The sequence below is a fragment of the Malaclemys terrapin genome, chromosome 9, assembly GCF_027887155.1.
Source record: "Malaclemys terrapin pileata isolate rMalTer1 chromosome 9, rMalTer1.hap1, whole genome shotgun sequence".
Taxonomy (NCBI): domain Eukaryota; kingdom Metazoa; phylum Chordata; order Testudines; family Emydidae; genus Malaclemys; species Malaclemys terrapin.
In genome coordinates, this window is record NC_071513.1 from 27,551,758 (window position 1) to 27,576,795 (window position 25,038).

The following is a 25,038-nucleotide window of genomic DNA, read 5'->3' on the forward strand; positions in this document are numbered from 1 at the left end:
TTTTCTCAAGATTTAACATGCCAAGGGTTTTTTTTAACTTTCCTCATAGGACAAGATTTCTAAACCTTTTATCATTTTTGTTACTCTGCTCCAGTTTCTAATTTGTCCACATCTTTCCTGAATTGGACACAGTACCCCCACTGAAGCCTCACCCATGCCAATTTGACAATTAAATTACCTCCTGTCGTACTTACAACACTCCTGTTTATACAGGGGGTAGCTATGTTAGTCTGTATCCACAAAAACAACAGGGAGTCTGGTGGCACCTTAAAGACTGACAGATTTATTTGGGTATAAGCTTTCGTGGGTAAAAAACCCATTTCTTCAGATGTATGGAGTGAAAATTACAGAAGCAGGCATTATTACACAGTATAATAATGCCTGCTTCTGTAATTTTCACTCCATGCATCTGAGGAAGTGGGTTTTTTACCCACGAAAGCTTATGCCCAAATAAATCTTAGTCTTTAAGATGCCACTGAACTCCCTGGTGTTTTTGTGGATACACCTCATGTTAGCCTTCTCTGCAACTGCATCATATTGACTCAATTGGTGATCCACTCTAGCTCCCAGATCCTTTTCAACAGTACTACCACCTAGTCAATTATTCCTAATTTTGTAGTTATGCGTTTGATTTTTCCTTCCTAAGTGAAACACTGTGCACTTATCTTTATTGATTTCCATCTTCTTGATTTCAGATCAATTCTCCAATTTGTCAAGGACATTTTGGATTAGTTCTCTCGTCCAAAGTGCTTGCAACACCTCCCTGCTTGGTGTCATCCACAAATTTTATAAGCATACTTTCCACTCTACTATCCAAGACATTAATGAAAATATTGAACTGTACTGGACTTAGGACTGACCCACATGGGGTCACTGTAGATATGTCCTCCCAGTTTGACAGCAAGCCACTGATAACTACTCTTTGAGTACGGTCTTTCAACCAGCTGTGCACCCACCTTATAGTAATTTAATCTAGACCACATTTTCCTAGTTTGTTTGAGAATGTCATGTGGGATTGCGTCAAAAGCCTTACTAAAATCAAGATATATCATATCTACTGCTTTTCCCCTACCCCCATCCACTGGACTAATACCTCTGACAAAGAAGGAAATTAGGTTGGCTTGGCATGATTTGTTTGATAGCTTTTCCTTATAATTCATCATGCTGTTCCCTAATTTAAGGGAGACCTCCAAAGAGAGGGGAAAGTAGGTTTTACCATTTTTTGGCTTAAGATAAATATAGAGCGAGAGAAGTTTATTTTGTGTTTGTTTGTTTCAGCATTAGTACCCTGACACTCTGTGGATGAATGGACAACTATGAGGTTTGACATAAATACCAAAGAAATTAAATCTGATTAATTGAGAGGAGAAGTGATTTTTATTCAGGTTATTTAAAGCCTCTTTACCTAAAATACTTAATGGAAAGGCTCTTCATAAGGATTCAACACCATGCCTGTTAAATTCCACTACAGCTGGCTCTGCATTTGTGGCCTCATGCCCACACCCCTTTCAAGTTTGAGATAAAGTCACAGGTTTGGTTCTGCTGTGATCCACAAAGCGCCTGACAAACCCAGCTGGCACTTAAACTCACTGCACTACAGAGTCATTCTCTCTCTCTGTGGTCCAATGACTGTTCCACTCTGGATATGTACTTAAATAGGCACTGGACCAGAGAGCAAGTGCGGGAGGAGAGAATGACCTTGTGGTTTAGTGGTTAGGGCACATACATGGGAGGTAGGAGACCCCAGCTCCAGTCCCCCTGCTCCAATCACTCATCATCTATCCACAGTGGAACAGCTTCAACGAGTGAGACTAATGTTTTCCAAGAAAGGGAATATCTAGAATATGAAAGTAATTCTAGGTGTCGTAATAGTAGGATGCAGTATTGTCCCATGGTGGAAGAAAGATGATATGAGATAGTACTACCAATAGAAAAGAATTGCAGTTAAACCAAAAACAATTATTACTATACTCATTACCTTTTATTGAATGTCCCACATAAATAAAACTGCTCAATGAATATAACAATATAATCTTTCTATGTATGCTGTATTAGAAAAAAAGATCGCCTCATGCCAAAGGTCTAAAGAAGATATGTATGAACTACTTTGTTTAATAAAAGACCCCTGAGAAACATGGAAAACAATGTAAGTTGGCTTTCAGAACAAAAGAGGTTTAGAAGCCTTTAGGACATCTATCTTCTAGTTTGGTTGAAAAACTGCTTTTGAATGGTACAATGTGTAGTCTATCAAAGAAGACCTGAATCTACTATATTTTAATATTAAAACACAAAAATACATAAGATTTATTTACCCTGAATAATGAACAAAACAATTAAGAAATAAATATATTTAGTAGATTTGGTTCCTAAAGAATTGTTGGAGTTCAGATCTGGATACACCAGTTAGACAGTAATTTCCTCTCTTGCAGGCTTGTCTATTGATGCCATCTTCAGAAACTTCCAAACTTCTTCATTTTCAGTTGCTTCATATAACATCTCAAAGTCCTAAAAGAAATGCAAATATATGTGCTAATGGCATTAAATTCCAATTCTGTTTTTGTAAAACCTGATATGTATGTGAACTTTCCCAGTAGTAACACCTGCACACACTGGCAAGATTGTTTTTGTCTTGCTCAAACAACATTCTAACATATTCCAATTCATAACTGTGATATGAAGATTTCAAAAAGTGTGACCATCTGCATTTAGTGCACACACAAATACCTAATGCCAAATCCATGGTCAGTAAATACTAGCCACCTCCTTATTCCCAACAAATTACAAGATAACTTGAAGGAAATGGACCTTCAATTAACAGTGCCATGTCCATGATAAAAGCCTACCGCATAAAAAAGCATATTACAATTTGTTTTGTATAACATCTTTCATACAGCAGTATTGCTAAATACTTCAGGCCAAGTCTTTCCTCTGTTACAGCTGTGTAACTCCCGATGAACAGAGTTGGAGTTTCACCCACCTAAATAAGGGTAGAACTTAGTTTCTATGGCTTAATCTTGTTTCTGATTGTACAAGAAGGAAAAGCATGCAGAGAGCCACTAAGGCCTTGTCTACATTGGAATTTAGTCATTGATATAGATTCACTGATAACGAACCTCTAGTGAGATTTACACTGCGGAAACTTACCCTGTCTGAAACTCGGTAAAAAGTATTTGCAGAAATCATCTACACTGGTGTTTTGCATCAGTGCAGCCACACTGGTGCCTATCCCACTGTAGACCAGACCCAGAGCTAGCACAAGCAACCTTGTATGTGATGTAACTGGCCAGAAACAAGCCCAATTAATATTCTGAGGCATGCAGTATGGCTTAAGGGATTTGGTTTGCTGAAAAATGACATGGCTAGCAACTCCTGCAGAACTCCTTGTGAACAAGGTGCTCTCAGTAGTATCTGTGCTGCCATTCACTGTGCTCACTGGAGGAGGCAGTATTCAATCCCTAAAATGCATGGTCATAAAAGTTTGTCTTTTTAAAATACTGTTATTGTATTTATCTGATAGCTGAAGTGAGTTAGCATGCAAAAGTTATTCAAGGCATGCAAAATTCTCCACAAACATACTTATTGTATACCTTATTGTTTAAAAACAAAATCTAGATTTTTTTTTTCTTACTCCGCAGTAGTCATCACCATTGAATATCTGAGGAGGTACTGCATTAGGATTACCAGCCTTTGCCCTCATCTCTTGAAGCAGATGTTCACTGATGGATACATCTATTAACTCATACTTTGTTTTGTTAATGTCCAAAATTCGAGTAACTTCTGCCTGTTTCTGCTTCACCTAGATAAAAAAGACAAATTTTAAAAACAGGCTATTATTCCTGTTAACGGCCCCATTTATTTTAATTTTTTTTTAAATAACCCCCTCACACTGAAATATTCTACCTAAATAGCTAATCAAAAATAAATTAGGAAAGCTCATGTGCAGTATATATTGCTCAGATTTTTCCCTTTTAAGTTGTTTTATTCAGACTGGAACTTGGCACACATTCTCTCAGCCTGCGAAAGATTTGTATTCAAATATTTTTAACAAAATTAGTTGAATATTTTCAGGTTTCAAGAATCATTTAAGAACCTTATGGGGGTCAGAGATCCCATCTCTTCATGGTGGGTGGGTGGTGAGGGTGTAACCTTTGTAGGTGGGAGGATCCTATTTCACTGCTCACCAGGTGGGGGTGGGGGAAAGACATGTTCAAGTTGGGTGGGAGGTTAGGATGGTGCTGCCTTAGGTGGGTGCTGGAGCCATGCTTGATGCTAGCAGTGACTATGAAGTTGGAAGGAGGACCCCTCTTGGTTGTGGTGGGTGGATGGTAAAGTACCTCTTGGTGCTGGTGGGTGGGTGGAGGTGCAGCCTCTCATGTGGAACTGGGACCTTTCTTGGTGGTGGAGGTTTAGCCCCATGTGGGTGGAACTCAGGTCCCTCTTGGTACTGGGGGTGCAGGCCCAAGGGGGAGGTGCTGGGCCCCAGGGTGTTGGGGAAGGGTGCTGAAAACCCGTGGGGGTGGCGCTGAGCCCTAGGGTTCTGTGAGGGGGTGCAGCCCCATGGTGGGGTGCTGGGTCCCAGGTTGATGGGGGGGGAGGGGGGTGCAGGCCCATGATGGGGTGCTGGGTCCCGGGGTGATGGTGGGGGGTGGGGGGTGCAGGCCCATGATGGGGTGCTGGGTCCCGGGGTGATGGTGGGGGGAGGGGGGTGCAGGCCCATGATGGGGTGCTGGGTCCCGGGGTGATGGTGGGGGGAGGGAAGGTGCAGCCCCATGGTGGGGCGCTGGGTCCCAGGTTGATGGTGGGGGGTGGGGGGTGCAGGCCCATGATGGGGTGCTGGGTCCCGGGGTGATGGTGGGGGGAGGGAAGGTGCAGCCCCATGGTGGGGCGCTGGGCCCCTGGGAGCTGGAGGAAGATGCGGCGGGGGAGGGGGGGCTTGCCTCGCTCACCTGCCTGGATCCGGTGACGCTGGTGTAATAGACCCTAATGGTCCCCATGGTGAGCGGGCCGAGCCGCTCCCTCCCCGCCCGGCCCCTCCTCACTCACAGGCCGTCCGCCAGACGCCGTTGCTAAGGCAACGAACTGCCAACCGACTCGGAAGGGCCAGGTTCGTTTCTTGCTTTTGATTGGCCGATCCGGACTGTCAGTGAAAGTCAGCCCCGCCCCTCAGCTTCTGGCCTGCTGCTCAGGTCTGCGGGCTGGTGGTAGGATCGCGGAAGAATTCTGGGCGGGCGGGCGCGTGTACAGGAGAGAGCTCTGTTTTGCTAAGCCTGGCTGGGCTATTGCTGCCCGCCCGCCCGCCCGCCCGCGATGGCAAAGCCGGCAGCTACTCACCTCCCCTCGCAGCGGCCTGGTTTGGGGAGCGCCCAACCCCGGCCAGGCGGCCTCCAGCCCTGCCCGGTGTCTTCTGGGCTCCCAGCAGCTGCCTTTCCTGCCCGACCCGCCACGTCTCCATGTCTGTGGGGCACCCGCCCCTGAGAATTGCGAGCTTCAAGGAAGAAAAGGGCTGCCCCCATTGCCAGCCCTGTCATTTGTGGGCCCCACCACACCAGCAAGTGTGGCGCCCCCCCCCCAAGTCCTCCTGTGCACACCAGGGCCCCAGGGAGGAGCTGAACCCCTTCAGCCCCCCCTCATGTCCCCGTTCCCAAGCAAGAAGAGGGCAGCCCCAGATGTGACCCTACAATTCACAGGGCTACTAAGCCAGAGTGGGGCTCCTCTTGAGGCTCAGATTTCAGCAGCCCCGGTCTGGGCCCATGTCTCACAGATACAACATTGAGCCTGAAGATCTGTGACATCCCACAAACGCTCAGTGTCCCAGCAAAGCCAGCCTGGTGATTTGTGAGGCCCTATTTGTGTGTCTTTGTTTTTTGTTTTTTTTTAAGACATATGGGAATGTCACTCCAGCAAAAGAGGTTAGGTGCCAAAGAGATCTGGTTTTCTTTCCCAGCTGTGCACTGTGGACTTCAGAGCAAAATATCTGCTGACGTAACGCCAGTGGCTGTAATTGCTTCATCTCTGACTTTGGGCAATTTGTGTGATGTTTCCCCCATCTCTGAAATGGAGTAACAATGCCTGCTCACAAGGAGTATTGTGAAGCTTAATTTGGTAATGTGATTTGAGATTTCAAATGGAAGAGGGCTATTATAATTCAAAATGGTACTACTGTATAAATCCAGATTAATTTGTGCCTACTATATCTTTCTGATTTGCTACAACTTATAAAAAGGGAAGAGACAAGTGGGTTTTGAAGAAGTATAAGAGTAAGCACTAAAGAAATTTGTCATTTTTGTCTATGAAAAATGCAACTAGGCCTCAAAGGTGATGAGCAATTGTAGGAGTTGAAACAATACAGTCAAGCAGGTGGTGCAAGAGAGACATGACTGTAGCACAACTAAAACTCTCATGAGGAAAGTATAGTTATGTTTACACTACTGGAACAACAGGGGGCATCTGCATTTTTATTTTATGAAAGTGATAGTTCATAGAATATCAGGGTTAGAAGGGACCTCAGGCGGTCATCTAGTCTAACCCCCTGCTCAAAGCAGGACCAATCCCCAGACAGATTTTTACCCCAGTTCCCTAACTGGCCCCCTCAAAGATTGAGGTCACAACCCTGGGTTTAGTAGGCCAATGCTCAAACCACTGAGTTGTAGTAGTCATATTACTATCCTTGTAGAAGTAATGGACTCAGTTGTTCTTTTAAACCACAGCTCCATATTGGGGGATAGTGCAGAGGCATATAGCCTCCAGTGGAAATCCTGGAACAGTTGTGCCTAAGCTAGGCGTGATGCCTCCAGGAGTGTAAAAGAAGTTTCACCAAAGCACAATCCTTCAACAGGCTGTAGGACACGCTCCTGTTCTGCATGTGGCCAGCTCAGCTGGCTTGTGTGGAGAGCACCGGGGCGTTGACAGATCACTACATTGGGGCACTAGGTCCCATATGGTAGCCTCCTCCCCATAGTCCGGTGGGCTTGAGAAAGAAAAAGAAATTTCAGTGAGGAACCAGCCCAGGGGCCAAAGAAACTGAAGCCACAGGCATGAGCAGCATCAAGAAGATATTGCAGCTGGGGAGATGCGGGGGGGGGAAGACACCACCCTTCCCCCTAGCACCCTCTGGACCCAAGACTATGCAGAGGAACTCCCTTTTGGGGGCCCATAATAAACACAAGGATTCTGATTGTTCCAACCTGACAAAAGAAAGGTGGAAGGCTTCTTGCACCTTTCTGCCTTTTATGCAGGGGCATGTCAAGCCACAAGCCTGGTATGATTTAGGGCTCAATCCTGTTTCAGTGGGGGAAAGGATCGGGCCCTTAGTGATTTTTATAGAAATGTGTGTGTTTGTTAATAACGTATACACTTTCACAATAAACACGTAAACAGAAAAGGTCTCACTGAGAAATTGGAACACATGGTCAGGTGAGCAGGCAGTTGCTTCAGGAACTGAGATGTATTTGAGGAGTTGAAAGAGATTAGGGCTGCGAAAAATGCAGTGTTGCTGGAGTGGGTTAAAGAGACAGATAGACCTACACCAGCTAAGTTTGAAAAAATCAATCAGTGTAATCATTTTCTATTTCATATTCGTGTGTGTATAAAAGATATAGTCTTAGCTGAAATATGGGATATATTTTGTTTTTTTGGAAAAGATTATGTTAAATCTCACCCTGAGCTGCTACTAATTATAATTTATTTTTAAGGCAGCACCATAGGTGTGCATGGCACTTTACAAGTAAATAAAAATGAGAGGTCTCTGCCTCAAGTTTCTTACAATCTGAAAAAGTCAATACTGCAGGAGATGACAATAAACAATGGGTGAAGACAGAGATATGGGAGAATGAGTCGCAACAGAGGAAGATCATAAGATATGCCTGTTTTTACCTGTTCATCATCTTGGCATGGGACCAGAAGGAAGGCTTCATTCTGTGTTTGCATTTTTCTTACCTGAGTTTCTAGAGTCAGATATCTTCAGATACCTCTTTCCTTATAAATTCTGTTTAACATTTTAGACTTGTAATTCAAAGACCTACACTAACACATTTATGTGACTTTATCACTGTTTACACTTCCACTTGTAATCTGCATTCACCTTCTCAGCTACCTTTAGTGTCTCTTTTACTACATTTTGTTAGTTTAAATATTGGGTATTTGTGGAGGCTGACACATTCCGGTGGAAAGATCTTCTTCCTCCCTCTTTGTGCTGCTGACTCCTTGGCACACTTTAATAGAAAGTTTAATTGTTGTTATCCTCCAAATTATTATTTTACTTAATCTGGTTGTGTGTTATTCCTGAATTGCATGGCTCTAATTCATAAACAACAGTATTGCAATTGACACTAATTTAGTAGTCTCAGTAGAGGAGCCCTGGAGTGAGTTGTATGGAATTTGAACTACCCCATCTGCTCTCAAAGTTGATTCCTCCAGGTCAGGGTTGAGGCATGTTAATGAAGATGGAGAAATGCTTAATATCAGCACTGAATCTGTTGTGTAGAAAGAGAATTTCACTCACGATGATGTAGTGGAGGAAATAGTTATTTCAAATAACCTTTAAATATTAGATTATTTTTATGAGTTCAGTTGGACTCAGCTCTATATTAAATCTGTTTCTTATATATTTGGTCCTGCCATGAGGGCAGGGGACTGGACTCGATGACCTCTCAAGGTCCCTTCCAGTCCTAGAGTCTATGAATCTATTCACTTAGAACACAGTATGGGTATATAAGAGAATAAATAATACAGCAGAAAGTATGCATTTCTGCTAGTTGGGGGTAAAGCAGTGGAGGATCTATACAGAACGGTTTCAAATCTGCATGTAAGCAGTGCACATGACAGGTAGTGAAACTCTTCAGAGGAATTTAGAAAGAGGAAATGGACAAGTCACTGACAAAGGAACATGGTTGATTATTTGGGTCATGCAAATGCAGATTCACATAGCCAAAACTGGACTATGTCGGTTTCTTCCCCTATATCCAGCAGTAGCTGGTAGTGGACAGATACAAGGATGCCAGGATTCTGGAACATATGTTGGAGAATTCTTTACGTTAGCTGTGCTATTTTGAAGATCATTTCCTCCCAAAGCACTTTTTCATGATAAGGGCCTATGAGATATTGTAGTTGCCATGTAGTTTACATGCTCTGATTTTTGGAGACGGGATTAATTTGGATTTTAATATTTGTAATGCATAATCCCATCTGTGTTAAAAATCCACATCATAGTCCAGTTTCTCACATAACCAACTTCACTTTGCACAAGACGAGAGCTGGAATGTGTTTGGTTTAGCTATCTCTAATTTCATTCAAATAAATGTTTGCATATAAGCGCATTATTATTTTGTATCACCTCAAAGTGTGCTAGTTGCTTTATCAAATACACAAAAAGACACGGTCTTTTCCTAGAAGAGTTTACATAAAGGATAATGTCTTTGCTGAAGAGGGGACAACAGTCATTCTAACAAGATTAGATTGGACAAAGAGGGAGGGCCAAAGTTATATAGGACCTTGCTTCTAGTTTATTTTAATTCATAGTTAGGATACATTGTCTGTAGTACTTTACTACTGAGGAATCAATAAATTGGTGGTTATTATTGAAATGTAAAAAGAGGGTACCACATTCACGATGTCCCATATATTACACATAATTTGTGTGTTTCATTTCTACATTTTCCCTCCATCAGCATATGGGTAGTATTCTAGTACTTGCAAGACAATTAAATTCTTATTATCTGCCAAAGAGTAGGAAACTTGATAAGGGAACTAACCGAAAATTCTTTCAGTGCCTGTTTATCTATTAACTAGTGCTTGAGAGGATTGTACAATGTTAACAAACTGCTTTCCTACTTGGAAATCCACATGACTTGTCAGTCATATCAGCTGGTCACTGACTGATCTGAAAACCAAAACCACATTTGTCTTCTGCAGTTCATGAGTTCTTGTTTGTTCTACAACTTGGGACTAGTGGCACTTTATATTTTGTTCTGTACTATCTCATTGAAAGGATTATGTTTTGTTAGTTTTTTTCCCCATTTACCTGTGTAACCCACACACCTTCTGGGTATGGTGTTCTGTCCCATCTAGTGGCACCAACATCAGAGAGAGAAGGAGAGAGAGAGAGACTGCTAACAGCCAGTTGGCTTAGTGTTCATGCGGTAGAGGCTCATGCACTAAGCTCTAGAGGTCCCTGGTTCAATCCCGTCTGCCGACAACCGGCGTCTGTTGGCGTTAAACCTGATTAAACAGATGTCACAATATAATCTTAGTTCTGCAACTAAAGAAAGTACCACTGTGTTCTTGTAAAACAGCACTTTAATTTAAAGAAAAGGGAAGTAACTAAGATAGTGAAGGATAGACATTTCCCAATTTGCGGTCTCATTTTTCTATATCTGGAGACTCCTTGTAATGTATGTCAATGGAAAAAGATGTGAGGAGCTGAGGCACCCATGAATTTATTAAAATTTTAGTTTTGGAGAGTTTTCTATCCTGATTATGCCAAATGAATCTTTTGTGTACTTTAAGATACACAACATACTACACAGTCCATTCAGTGATAGGGCACTTGTCTGAAGCTATAAATTAGCTTCATATGTCCAATAATCCAGTTACAAATGGAAATGCTGCAGGAAGAAGAAGCCTTCGATTTTCCACAAAAGGAACTTCATTTCCAAGAAAATTTGAAGTTATCAATTTAACACTTGGCTATTCAGTTTCTCATACAGCAAATTACAGTCTCTGCCCCTGCTGAATCAAACCTAATGGAGAATTGTAAACTAATCCCCTGATTTTATATTTTCATTTTATCTACTGAAAAAATTAACTGCACAAGCAATATAAAATGGTAGAAAACAATATTGATTGCCTTGTCTGTGTATAGTATATTACAACATAATCCTGCAGGCTTCTGAGGGGCAGATATCTCAGAGGTTTCTGGGAGTTTTTACTGTGGGCCAGATTCTGATAACTTTACTCGCATTCAATTTTAGTACTATACTCAACAAATAGTCCCAATGGGACTATTCATTGGGTAAGAGTTTCAGAAATTGACATTCTTACTATTAGAATATATTAATTGTATTATGGTAGCACATTGGTGCCCCAGTCATGAAGCAAGACTCCATTTTGCTAGGCCCTGTGCAAATGCAGAGCAAAAAGAAACTTTCTTAACCAAAAGAATTTGTAGTCTGAGTAGATTGTAAGGACTTCGGAAAGATTGTCAAAGATATTTAGGTGCCTGAAGATGCAGATAAGTGCCTAGTGGGATTTTCAAAAGCATCTAACCTATTTAGGCCCTTGTATCCTTAGAAGAACCCTGTATTTTAAGAAATTAGTTCACCAAGTCCTTATGTGAAAAAGAGAAAACATATGCAATGTATCTTTAGTGCTAGTGGATCTGTCAAAGGATCAGACGAATATCCATATATATTTAACTGTGGCCTTAATTTTATTCTTTAGGAGATGGGGTGAAATAGTTTAATAATTAGGCTCTTGGAACTTTACATTCTAAAGAAGCCAATAGTGAAGAAAAAACACTGATTTTTTAAAACATTAATTCTTCATAGAATATTCTAGTTAGTATATTTTAACCCACTTAATGTGCAATCCATTATGATTATTTGATTGTCCATTTGATCTGCCTCATATCCTTTCATCCTTTGCATATTCACAGAGTCATGAGGGACTGACCTTCAGTAATGCTGAATAACCTCTGCTTGAACTGAAGTCACTAGGAACTGCAAGATCTCAACACCTCTGAAAATCCATCCGTGAAGCAATATGCTCTTGCCATCAGCAAGTGCAGGCAAACTTCTGAAAGTTCTCAGCTTTACTGCTCTTCATTGTAAATCCACATGCACAGATTAGGCCTTCTATTATCATAGAATTTTTATTTTTCTTAAAGAAAGTACATTTATTAAAATAACAAAGAAACAATGTAAGGGGTCAATGCCTCCTGCTGCCCCCATGTGACAGATATTCACCCTTGAAGGTCTCTCAAATCACTAGAAAGAAAACCCTTTTTCAATGGGAAAACCTTGTTGGGGCTCTGTTATTGGTTTAGAAGATTCCAGTCTGACCCCACTGCACGTCTTAACGTAAAGTCCTACAGATTCAACTTAAATCGATCTCACATGACTTCTCATCACTGTCTGTTTGTCCAGATTCTTCCTAAGCCTCATGCAACTCTCATTCTTGGTGCTAGACCACCAGATTCTCCCCCTTCCCAGTGTCCCCTGACTAATGAAGGGCTTACACGGTCCTTACCATCCTGAGGTTAAACCCTAGTCCCAAACAATTATAAACCACTTTGCCTGAATTTTTGTCTCCTCCAGGAGATTCTGGGAACCCTTTTCAGCCACAGCTTCCTCTGCCTCTTTAACCCCAGACAGGCCCTGTAAACAGACCCTCTCTTGTTGCAGCTTCCTCTTTATATAATGTGTTCTTAGCCCTTTCCCAGCTGAGACTAATAGCTCCAATTGAGTTAGTCCAGGTGTACTCAAATAGGCTAGATCAGCACCACACTGAGAAGCAGCTACGTAGTCCCAGGGGACTGGTCCTGTTCCCTTAAAGGGACACATCCTGTGACAAAAAGCTTCTACCAAGTGGTACAAAGTGATGAGTAAGAAGGAAAGGGTCCACCTCAGAGAAACATCAGCAATAGTGAAAGAAAAAAAGATGAACAATCTTATCCTTTGTTAGATATTTCTTTGGCACCAGAATCCTCAGCTAGTGTAAATTGGTGTAAGTTCATTGGTGTGTGGCTCTTGAAGTCTGATAGACAAAGACACATTTTTAAACAGCCTTCAACCCAATCCGCAAGTCATCCCACAGAAATGAGAGTATTTAAACATTTAACTATATGCTTGTAGTACAGATCAGATATTTAGATGTCTAAATGCTATAATATCTCATGGCAATTCATCGGAATGCAGAATTAGTCTGCAAATTTGGAGGCTAGTTTTGAAACTCAACCTTTAATTTGAGCTGCTGTTGCTAACCAATGAAGCTTACAATTACTGCTCCCCCTCCCCCCCAACTTGGAGGAAAGAGAAATGAGAAGGTGAGAGTTAGTTTTAATTTTAAAACAAAATAAGTTTCTAACCTTTTTCCTTGTAAAGAAAACCTAAGCAAACCAATCATGAGTTTTGAAAGGTTGTCACTGATTTTTTTCTAAAGATGGTATGTTAGCCACAGTGCCTTGGCTTCCAGTCACCCATGGTTGTCCTTTAGGGTCTGGAGAAGCCGTAACCATGGGTTGTTTGATTATTGCGATGATCCCAGATCATGTCACAGCTGAGGTAGTCAGTGGTGCCCAGGTTACAGTTGATAGGACTAGGACACTGCAAACTGCCAGCTGTGCGCACTCTGGCTACAAGGAGGGACATAACAGCGTGATCTACTGGCTCTGTTCTCAGCATTACATTTTAAAAAACAATCTTTATACTTTTACCCTCACTTATGCATGTTCTGTACCTGCAAATGAAGAAACTTGTACCTACAAACATTTGCCTCTGCAAATCAGAGAGACATCTAATTTAATAACTAAATTCAGTTGTTTGTAGATGGAAATGAGCAATAGAATGCTTGATTGCGTCCTTGCATTTTGAAATGTACTACGAGCATGGCCAAAGTTATCAAACGGAAATCTACTAGACACATTAATCTTTTAGTAATCTTAGTTATTTTTAGTTGACATATTGCAAAATTAAAAAGCAGTCATACTAGTTGTGAACATTACACCAGAATCAGGCCCATCCAGACTCATTTTTTACATCCTCTTTTGGATTTGGTGTCACTGCTTGTTTACAGACCACACAGTTTTCCACTGGTGACGGCACTTCTGTTTTAAAAATTGCACAAAAAGAGGAACAAAATTGTGTGTGCTCCAGTTATTGCTCACACTGTCTGAAGTGAATAAAGAGAATTTATTCTAAGGTTGCTGCAGCTGTAGTCATGGAATGTTAGGTTATGTGACTATCCACATCTTATACTGATTCTGAAAGGGTAAGTCTGGTTTACTTTAGTTTGTCTCAGCTTATCTTTTGTTACGGAATTTAGAGTCCCACTTATTTTGCTTAAAATAACTGAAAGTATATGTATTTTTAAAGTATACTTGCTAAGGTTCCCATATTTTTGACAACTTGCTCTAATACTTTGAACCAAGTGTTAGAGGCAAACTTTTCATAAGTAACTAAGGCCCAGCTCCTCAAAACTATTTCGGCACATATCTCCAATTGATTTCAATAGGAGTTAGGCACCTAAATACCTTTGCACATCTGGGCTTAACTCCCATTTTCAAAAGTGAGTCAGGCACGTCGTTGCCTAAGTCTCATTGACTTTCAATGAGATTCAGGCTCATAAGTGCCTGTGTCTCTTTTGAATATGGCACCTGGGCACTTTTAAAATTTTTATCTTGCATCTTGTGTGAGAGGTATTAAAAATAAAGTAAAATGGTTAAATTATTTTAACTGCTGAAGGATCTGTGTTTTGTGCTTTTTCTGAGCACAGGTGTCATTCTTATGACATTTGAATTAGAGTGTGCTTATTAATATGTGGGGTACTTAAAATCAATTCTGCTTTGGAAAGAGTTATTTTAAGGGTTGGTTCTGGTATCACACCTGCTCTACAGAGGTGTCACTTTATATTAAACAACTATCCCCTTATTTAAACAGATTTTAAAGTGCTGATGTGAGCCCTGCTTGCCCAAGTCTGTCAATTCTGGGCTGTGAGGCTGTGTAGACATATCCTGAGTGCTCCAGAGATGCCCAAAGGGAGCAGTCCCCCTATGCTGGGACAACATTGCAAAGGCATTCAAAGCGAAGAGGAGACTTTTGGTGTTCTCCTGCTTCGTTCTCCCACATAAGGGTCAGCCACAATGTGGTCCTCAGTGAGTGTGGGTCAGAGCCAACTCCCACTGAAGTCAATGGAAAGACTCTCATTCATTTCAATAGGAGATGGATTGAATCCTAAAGGCTTGCTCCATCTAAGTCAATTGGAGTTTTACCACTGACTCCAAAGGGTGCAGGATCAAGCCCTGTGTGAGCAAATACAATTAAAAGGCAAAGCCAAGGAATCACAAAATGTAGTAGCTAACTATTTTGAGATGTGTAGTTTAGTTTTTAATTATTCATGATAATATTTCATAATGTATTAGTGAACGAATGCAGTGAATTTAGTAAAATTCTGGACTCTTAGTAATACAAGAGCTCATTACAGTATCTGCTTAAATTTTGGCGAATAGTTCGGCAATATACCCAACATTTTTATGTAAATAAGCAAGATATTGCTGCAATGGGGGCTCAGTCCTTCAAGGTGCTGAGCATTCTTGGGAAGTGATGAACACCCTCAGCTCACACTGAAGGCAGTGGAAGTTGCGGCCACTCGGTATCTCACTGGCGAGCTCAACACCTTGCATGATTAGCCCCTTAGTTTACTAAAAAAAAGTGTGTAGAGGATTATCATCAGTCAGAACTTCAGCTGGTGAAATCAGTTGTTGCGCTGTTTCTTTCAGTAGCACTATGTCGATTTTACACCAGCTGAGGATCTGGCACAGTCACCAAATGAAAAAGACTTCATTGATTAAATCTTTCTAAGAACAAGTCATGTGCATAATGTAGCACAATTGTCACAATTCAGAAGAAGGGTCCAAGACTGAGCTGATATGGAAAATGAAGGATCAAATTATTGGCCTAACTCTTTTCTTTTTCTTTTTCAGAATGATTTTTATTGACATGATGGCTTTACTTTATCTGGCTATAAAAATGAAATTGGTGAAAAAGCAATTAAGTTACTGTTTGTTAAAATAAAAAATGCCCCACACATTGCAGTCTGCATGAAGCATACATTTTTTAAAAAACTTTTTATCAATTAAGGATAAAATAGCCCTTACTGTTATGCTTATTTTGCATTACCTTACATGGCTTCTTTGTACTTGCAGGAATATAGTGAACTCTGCTGGTTAGTGAGTCTCTAGCACTGATCAACATGTTGGCAGAAGGCATCCTAACTGGAATCATATACAAAGAAAGAAAACAGAACATAGATAAACCCCACAAATGTTACAGAAAAGATGAAAGGGAAACCTGGAAAGATCACCTTATAGATACACCAGCAATTAAAGATTTTGCTTCAGAATCTGAGAAGCAGAATGAGATCATTGCAAAAGGTAGCAAAATAGAAAATAATAAAGAGCTTCAATGGAAATCTAAAGAAGAGCTACCTGCAAAAGAACATAGTGCACACATTAAAGGAACAATATCTGAAGCTTTACATATACCAGGAAGAGAACAAATTCATGAAAACCAGGTGGATTTGTATAGATCCTGGTCATGCCACAGTATTTATCAAAACTATCCTGACTTACATATTGGAGGAGACCATGTAGGAGGTTATATGCGGGATTCAGGTTGCATTATGGACCACATAAGTGATGAACTTGTTGATGGCCCGGTTTTATTGTCAGGAGATATTCTATTGGGTCATTCCCCTCAAAATGAGCCTCTTGAAAAAACAGCTACAAAGTCCTTGAATGGTGATGAAGGTGGAGAAAGGAGTATGACACTCCACAAGCAGCCTCTTTCGAATTCTGTGCTGAATAACTACATGGATACAAAGGTGGAAGAGCTCTATAAACAGTTTTTTGAAGAGAACCTGACCAGGTGTGGTTCTGTAACAAACCTCCTGACTTCCAGTTTGATCATGAATAACCTAAAACAGATAAACCTTCAGATCTCCCAAGAACAGACTATAGAAACATGTAAAGCTAGAGAAGTGCTTTTACATTCTCTAGCTTTGTTTAGTTTCCGCAATGCTGCCAGTGGAAACAGCTCTGAATTTAGCACTCCAAATTTACAGTTCTCAAACTCACTAAGCAAGAGAAAGAGCTCCCGGGTACAGTTTACATCATGACTGAACTGTTTGGTTACAGCAGTGGTTCTCAAACTTTTGTACTGGTGACCCCTTTCACACACAAGCCTCTGAGTGCCATCCCATTATAAATTAAAAACATTTTTTAATATATTTAACACCATTATCAATGCTGGAGGGAAAGCAGGGTTTGAAGTGGAGGCTCACAGCTTGTAACCCCCCATGTAATAACCTCAGGACCCCCTGAGGGGTACTGACCCTCTGTTTGAGAACCCCTGGGATACAGCCTATTTTTCAGCTGCGGTCTCTTTTCTTTCAGGATTACTTTGTGAAATGTACCAAATTAGACACTACTGACTTCTTAAAATAAATTTTGACATTTAAACCACACTTTGTCTGTGGTGCCACTCCATTGCTTGCTACCGGACTGAAATAAAGATCATGTGTCTTTGTGTGGTTGAATGTAATCCAAATGAAATTTTTATACAAAATCCTATTGAGCTAAATTTTCAAAGTGGCCTAAGACCAGCTTCTAAGAGTCCAGCCCCGCCAACACCTAGTGTGTGACTAATTATACACAGGACTAGTACTTATGCAGTCAAAGTTAGTCACGTGCATTAATGTTGGTAAGATTTTGCCCTAAGAAATTAATCCAGAACCCAATGAAGTTGATGGTTAGACTCACATTGATTTCAGTGGTCTTTGGATCAGGCCATAAATTTGAACCCATAATTTTGTGCATTTAAATTTAGAGGTTGCTATTGCAGATTTCACCCATTATGTCTGAGAAAATGGCCTTCTGTTTTGAAAATCCTGTTTAACAATTTGGTTTATTTTGCATAGCATCTTACATATATCAAATGTATATAAAAATGTTTATCAGAGAGGAAAATCAATGACAATACTCTATAGAAGGATGAAATGTGCATTTATATGAGGTTAAAACATGTTTTGTATTATACAGGTAGAGTACATTACAATGGAAAACTACAGATACATTAGCTTCTAAAAATTTAAATAGGTCAAGTTTATAAAATGTTGAAAATATTTCAGTTACTGTAAAGGTGACATTTCTATTCATTTAAAATGTCATTTACTTAAATAAAAGTTTCCATATATTAGACAACAAAATCCACTCAGATTCCCAGAATATATAAAATGATTACTTCTCCCTACCATTTGCATTTTAAAAATAGGACTCCTTATTGTGTTTTTCTGAAAAATACACCCTTATGACCTCAGCAAGTTAAGAGTGTGTTGCAATGTTACTGAAAGGCAAAGATATTGCAAGTTTTGTTCCTATTACCCTAAATCAGTAGTTCTCAAAGTTTTATACTGATGACCCCTTTCACCCAGCAAGCCTCTGAGTGCAACCCTCCCCCTTATAAATTAAAAACACTTTTTTTATATATTTAACACCATTAAAATACTGGAGGCAAAGTGGGATTTGGAATGGAGGCTGACAGTTCGTGACCCCCCATGTAATAACTTCATGACCTCCTGAGGGATCCTGACCCCCAGTTTGAGAACCCCTGCCCTAAATGTTACATGCAGATTTCATTACGAAAATTTGTTCACTTTGCCTGCAGCCATTATTTCCTCCCTGCTGGAAATGTCTTTTGTTGTAAATTATCACTATGTTGATATTATACTGTGATGAATGAATGGAAGTTTGATATCTCAATTGTACAAGCAAGTTTTCTCTCAATGGGTAAGCTACTGCTCTGACTCACACCAAAACCAATGAGCAGGGCCGGCTCCAGGGTTTTGGCCGCCCCAAGCAGCCAAAACCAAAAAAAAAAAAAAAAAAAAAAAAGCCGCGATCGCGATGTGCGGTGGCAATTTGGCGGGAGGTCCTTCACTCCCAGGCGGAGTGACGGACCCTCCGCCGAATTGCCGCCGAATACCTGGAACTGCCGCCCCTGTCCGGAATGGCCGCCCCAAGCACCTGCTTGAGAAGCTGGTGCCTGGAGCCGGCCCTGCCAATGAGGTAATTTGAGGCACCTGCAGTTCTGTGCCTCCAATCCTGAACTCAGTGGATTTACCAATGTAAATGCTAGCAGAAAAATGTATTTAACCTTTCTGCCTAATGATAAACTTTCAGAATGCATGCTGTACTGGTAGTTAAATCATATTATTCAGATATCAGGGGGTAGCCGTGTTAGTCTGTATCTACAAAAACAACAAGGAGTCTGGTGGCACCTTAAAGACTAACAGATTTATTTGGGTATAAGCTTTCGTGAGTAAAAACCTCACTTCTTCGGATGCATAGAGTGAAAGTTTCACTGTGCACTTTCACTCTATGCATCCGAAGAAGTGAGGTTTTTACTCACGAAAGCTTATGCCCAAATAAATCTGTTAGTCTTTAAGGTGCCACCAGACTCCTTGTTGATATTATTCAGAGTTATTGATGTCAAGCAACACCCAGGTATGGGACACTGTTTTATAAATTAGTGCTTCTCAGTGAAATTTAATATGTAGTAGTCGATGTAAAAATATTTTTTTCTTCTGAAACATTTGCTAAACAGTGTAACACACAGATTCTAAATCTGTCAATCCTCAAAGGGAATGTGAAGGATCTTGTGACATTTAAGTAATAATATATCAAATGCTAATATCTTTGTGTTTATAAATCAAGATCCTTTCCATCTGATTGGTACTTTGCAAAGAGCAAAGTGTTTCTTACCTAGCATCTTTATTTATGTAACCCTTCTGCCCATCTAAGTTGGCAGCAACAAGGGCCGGGTTCTGTATCTAGGGGTTCCGTTTCAATAACACAGTGCAAAACCGGCTCGAGCCCCCACCCAGTGACCTGGGACAATTATATACCACCCCCTGGGCGCCTCTAAGAGGCAATACTTCCCCTCTCGCAAGCACAGAGTCTGAGTGTAACAGAAAATGTTTAATAACATGAGGTAAACGACATCAGCGTTAAATTGGAAAAACACCACAAACAGGCTTCATGAGCAAAAACTCACCCCAGCAAATTGGGCTGTGTCCTTTCCCTTTTGGTTCTTGAAACCAGCAACCCAAGGATCGCCAAAGTCCCCAAAGTCCAACAACCTCCCAAAGTCTCTGTCCCTGGTCAGTGCAGCCCCAGAGTTCAAGCGGGGGGGGGGGGGGGGGGCACGCAGGGTGTTAAGGGGCACCTTACGTGATCCAAGGCCGACCGGCTGCCTCTCCGTGGGGTTCCGCCACAGCCTTCTCCACGAGCCGCTCCACTCCACCAGCTGTCCCATGAGCCGCTCCCGCCGTCCACGAACTGCTCTGGCAGCTGCTCCGCTCTGCTCACCGACCTGTGAGCCACTCAGCTCTGCTCCACTTTAGCCGTCCCTTGGGCCGCTCCTACAAGGCTCTGCTCTGCTCACTGCTTCTCCAGCCGCTCCTCCCTGCTCACCGACCTGTGAGTCGCTCAGCTCCGCTCCAACCGTCCCCGTGAGGCTCCACTCTGCTAGCTGCTTTGCCAGTCGCTTAGCAATATAGCTTCAGGCTCCCCCACTAGTTAACACAGCCTCAGTGATCTCAGCTCTTTTGTGATTTCAGCTCATAGTAGGGGAGCCCCAGTGCTAGTGCACCATTGGCCCACAGTGAATTCAGCTCAGCAGTCTGTAATTAGACTTCTAATGGAATCAAAGTTAGCTCTGACATTCAACAGTGGAGAGAGGAGGTAGTGCAATTGGTGTTTCAACCCCTCGGGGAGGGGGCCATACCATCAGGTACAAATACCTGTCCCCATCCTCTCTCCTTTCACTGGGTTTTGTAACCCATGCCCCTTGTCAAGCAAGTGCTACTTAGGTAATGGTGATGGACTCACTCAGTCCTTCTGTCATACAACAGGTTCACTGCCCTTGATTCACAGAATCAGGGTAACAAAACTTTATTCTTCCTGCCCCAATAACAAAGAAACTGGGGATCCCACACCAGCCAAAGTAACCACTTTGAGTTGCTGTTGTTTCATGCCAGGCGAGTGGGTGTGCCTATGCAAACAAGATCAGCCCCTGGAGTTCTTTTCCACACTCGCCATAATTCACCACCAGATGTCAGGGTAGAGCTCATCCTGACTCTGCTTACATCCTCCCCCCAGCCAAAAATTTGTCGTCCCGACAAATCACACTCCCTATTATAACAACTCACAGGTTCCCTCCAAAGGGCCTTAGATAGCCCACATTAGCTTCCACAAGCCTGTGTGCTAAACATATTGGTTCCTCACTAGTCACCCCAGGTGCATCATAAGTCAACCGTTTTACTGGCCTTATTACCCTGTCTCGTCTATTGAGAATCTCTGTTGTCGTGGTAGAGGGGACAGCCTCTTGAACAACAGTTGGGGAGGTTTCCTTTGAGGGCCCCTTGGCTACTGGCATAGGCCCCTGCAGTTCTAGTTCTAACAATGGAGGGTCCAAGGTGCCCAGGACATCCTCCACCTGTATGTCTTCACTGTCCAATAACCTGTGTGTGTCATCACATGGGAGTCCCACCAGTGGTCCAGGGGTGTCAGGAATGGGCCTAAATACTTCTGCCATGGGATTTAGGGCGGAAGAGGAGGAGCTCTCTTTTGATGCTGATCGAGACTGAAATCTTGTCTCCATCCCAGGATACACCATGGCTGTGTCTTCCTCCTCAGACTCACTCTCGCATGTGCTGTATAGGGGTAGTTTAGCTGCAGGGGGCTGGCTGTCCACGTTGGAGGGCAGCTTTGGTCCAGCACCTTCGTTCCGCCCGGTTGCCCTGTTGTGGCCCATCTCATACGGGGTGTCTACCAGTTCTCCCACAGGGAGCAAAAGGTTTCTATGCACTGTCTTTATCTCCCCTGGACCCTCTTCAGGTTTAATCTTGTAGACCGGCAGGTCTCCTAGCTTTTCCATCACCAAATAAGGTATTGCCTTCCACCTGTCAGCTATCTTGTGTTTGCCAGCAATACCCAAATTTCGCAGCAGGACTCTGTCCCCCGGCTGGAGCTCTTGTAAACGTACCCTAGCATCATATCGCTGTTTGTTGCGGTCTGCGTTCTTCCGAGCAGCAGATGTAGCTAAGTGATAAGCATCCCGCAGCTTTTCTCTTAGTCGGGATACATATTGCTGATGAGTTTCATGGCTATCTCCATCCTCTGATACACCAAAGCACAGGTCTATGGGTAATCTTGGTTCTCGTCCAAACATTAAGAAATATGGGGTGACTCCTGTAGCATCATTCTTTGTGGCATTGTAGGCGTGCACCAGAAATGCGACATGTTGGCTCCAGGTTGCCTTCTGCTCTGGCCGCAAAGTCCCCAACATATCTAATAGGGTTCGGTTGAACCTCTCTGGCTGAGGATCACCTTGTGGGTGATAAGGCGTTGTCCTAGACTTTTTAATTCCCGCTATCCTCAGCACCTCCTTCAGAAGATGACTCTCAAAGTCCCGCCCCTGATCCGAGTGTATCCGGGCTGGAAATCCATAAACTGAGAAATATTTCTCCCACAGTACTCGAGCAACAGTGGTGGCCCTCTGATCACGTGTGGGATATGCCTGCGCATATCGCGTATAATGGTCAGTCACTACTAGAATGTTCCCAATATTCCTCTTGTCTACTTCTAAAGACAAGAAGTCAATGCATACCAGCTCCAGAGGTTTGTTGCTGGTGATGTTCTTCAGATATGCAGCCCTCGTGGGCAGAGTTTTCCTTTGAACACATCGAGCGCAGGTCTCACATTTCCTGCGAACATCTTCAGCCATCCGAGGCCAATAGAACCTACTACGAATAAGTTCCAGGGTCCTCTCCATCCCTAAATGTCCAAAGTCATCATGCAGGGCCCTCATGGCCAGGGCTCTGTACTCTTTTGGCAGCACTAGCTGTGCTCGTTGCTTTTGTAAAGGGTCTGTGGTCACTCGGTGTAGCACTCCCTGAATCAGTTTTAGTTTGGTCCATTCTCTCAATAGTAGTTTACCCTCCGGGTTAGGTGGGACAACCACAGCTGGGCTTCGCCCCTCCCTTTTGGCAAGTAGTGTATCACGAATGTCAATATCTTGCAGCTGGGCTTCCTGCCAGTCAGTCGCATTGAGCATGGGCAAAGGAGATTGGTCCAACGCAATATAGTTCACTGAAGCAGAAGGCACGCATTCAGGGGGCAGGCCCAAAGCTTCTGCAGCACATCCATGAAGACTCTCCTGGGACTCTGGTTCCCGGCGACTCACACTGCAAATAGCCCTCACTCCATCTGTGGGTATCACAGCAACTCCTGGTGCCTGTGGTCGCCTGGACAATGCATCTGCATCTACATTGCTTCTCCCTGATCGGTACTGAATGCTGAAGTCATAGCTAGCCAAAGCGGCCACCCATCTTTGCCCTGTAGCATCCAGCTTAGCACTTGTTAACACATAGGTCAGTGGGTTGTTGTCCGTCCACACCTGGAACTGAGCACCATACAAGTAGTCTCGAAATTTCTCAGTGATGGCCCATTTCAAGGCCAAGAACTCCAGCTTGTGGGTGGGATAGCGAGTTTCACTATCAGACAGTCCTCGGCTGGCAAAGGCTACAGGTTTACGTCTTCCTTCCACTTCCTGGTACAGTACTGCTCCCAGACCCTCCAAACTGGCATCAGTATGCAGGATAAATGGCTTGCTTGGGTCAGCAAAGACTAGGACCGGAGCATGAGTTAGGCATGTAATGATTTCTCGAAAAGCCCTTTCACATCTCTCATCCCACCGTGGCCCAAATGGTTCGAAGGGGCCATAGTGTCTCTGCACAGGAGGCTTTGGGGACCTCCCCTTATTCTTGGTCTTAGATTTGTTCCTGCTGGACTGGTATCCCCTGGTAAGATCATTCAGAGGTTTTACAATCGTAGCATAGTTCTTCACAAATCTGCGGTAGTAGCCACTAAACCCAAGAAAGGTCTTGAGTTCTCTGTAGTTACTTGGACATGGCCATGTAGTGAGGGCTTCTATTTTATCAGGATCAGTACTCACACCCTCTTGGGACACGATGTGACCCACATACTTCACTGAGGTCCTGCAGAACTGGCATTTGTCAATTGAAAGCTTCAAACCATAATCCTCTAACCTATCAAGCACTTTAAGAAGTCTTTCTTCATGCTCCTCCAAGGTTCTTCCAAACACAATCAGGTCATCCAAATAAACTAGCACTTGCAGTAAATTCATGTCTCCTACAACTTTCTCCATAAGACGTTGAAATGTGGCAGGTGCTCCAGAAATCCCTTGGGGCATGCGTTCAAACTGATAAAACCCTAATGGGCAGATGAAGGCTGTCTTCTCCTTATCTTCTTCACCCAGAGGGATCTGGTAGTATCCACTCCGAAGATCCAACACAGAGAACCACTGGCTTCCCAGCAAACAGTCTAAGGCATCTTGGACGCGAGGCATTGTGTACTGGTCAACCACAGTACGGCGGTTTAGGGTGCGGTAGTCAATACACATCCGGATTTTCCCATTCTTTTTACGGACCACCACAATGGGTGAGGCGTATGGACTGCGGGACTCTGTAATGATGCCATTCGCAGCCAGCTCCTGAAGATGTTGTCGCACATCTTCCATCTCGGAGAGGGCAATCCTCCTAGATCTCTCCCTGAAAGGTCGAGAGTCATGTAGTCTGATGTTGTGCTCTACTCCTTTTGCACATCCCACATCCCACTCATGCAATGAGAACACCTTGGATCTTTCACAAAGTTTCCTCCTCAGGCGATCTTTCCACTCCTCGGACAATGGTGAATCTCCAAAGTCAAACTTTGCAGGGTCTATTGTCGGAACTTGAGTCTCACACTGGGGTTTTACAATTGATTCAGGCTCGAAGAGATCTGCTATCTTTTGTCCTTGCTTCACAACAACATCTCGACTTGTTTCATTAGAAATCAGTATAGTCACCTTTTCTTGGGCTTCAGCAGGTAGGGTTATGACTCCACTGGGGACCAGCACTCCTTCCGGGAGCTCTCCTTCAGCTGGCTGCTCTACCATTGCTAATGCCCCTTTACTGCCTTTCAGCCGAGTACTCATGACAAGCACTTCTTGCTCCGTCCTCGCAGGCACTACTAAGGGGGTTGTGCCCATGTACTTCAGTGCCCCAATCGGTAGCTCAGATGTCTCCTTTTTAGCACCCTCAATCTTCCTATAGGCTTCAGCACAAAGCGTATGGATCATCAGGGTATTCAGGTACTGGTCCCCAGCCCGTCGTCTGCAGTAATCCGCGAGCACCTTGAAGAGACTG

The 25,038-nt window shown here is 42.9% G+C and overlaps 2 protein-coding genes across 2 annotated transcripts; one reads left to right on the top strand and one right to left on the bottom strand.

Annotated features, from left to right (window-relative positions):
* Window positions 1-475: 475 nt before the first annotated feature.
* Window positions 476-5,088, bottom strand: LOC128843262 (SH3 domain-binding glutamic acid-rich-like protein 3). The gene is made up of 3 exons (XM_054039948.1): window positions 4,947-5,088; window positions 3,629-3,796; window positions 476-2,505 (listed from the first exon to the last, which is right to left on the bottom strand). Exons 1-3 carry the CDS (start codon window positions 4,992-4,994, stop codon window positions 2,404-2,406), a joined length of 318 nt encoding a protein of 105 aa, XP_053895923.1. The 5' UTR covers window positions 4,995-5,088; the 3' UTR covers window positions 476-2,403.
* Window positions 5,089-11,889: 6,801 nt separating this feature from the next.
* Window positions 11,890-17,626, top strand: LOC128843294 (TLR adapter interacting with SLC15A4 on the lysosome-like). Its single transcript, XM_054040038.1, has 2 exons — window positions 11,890-13,983; window positions 15,917-17,626. The coding sequence occupies exon 2, from the start codon at window positions 15,964-15,966 to the stop codon at window positions 16,885-16,887; it is 924 nt and encodes a 307-aa protein (XP_053896013.1). The 5' UTR covers window positions 11,890-13,983; window positions 15,917-15,963; the 3' UTR covers window positions 16,888-17,626.
* Window positions 17,627-25,038: the final 7,412 nt, after the last annotated feature.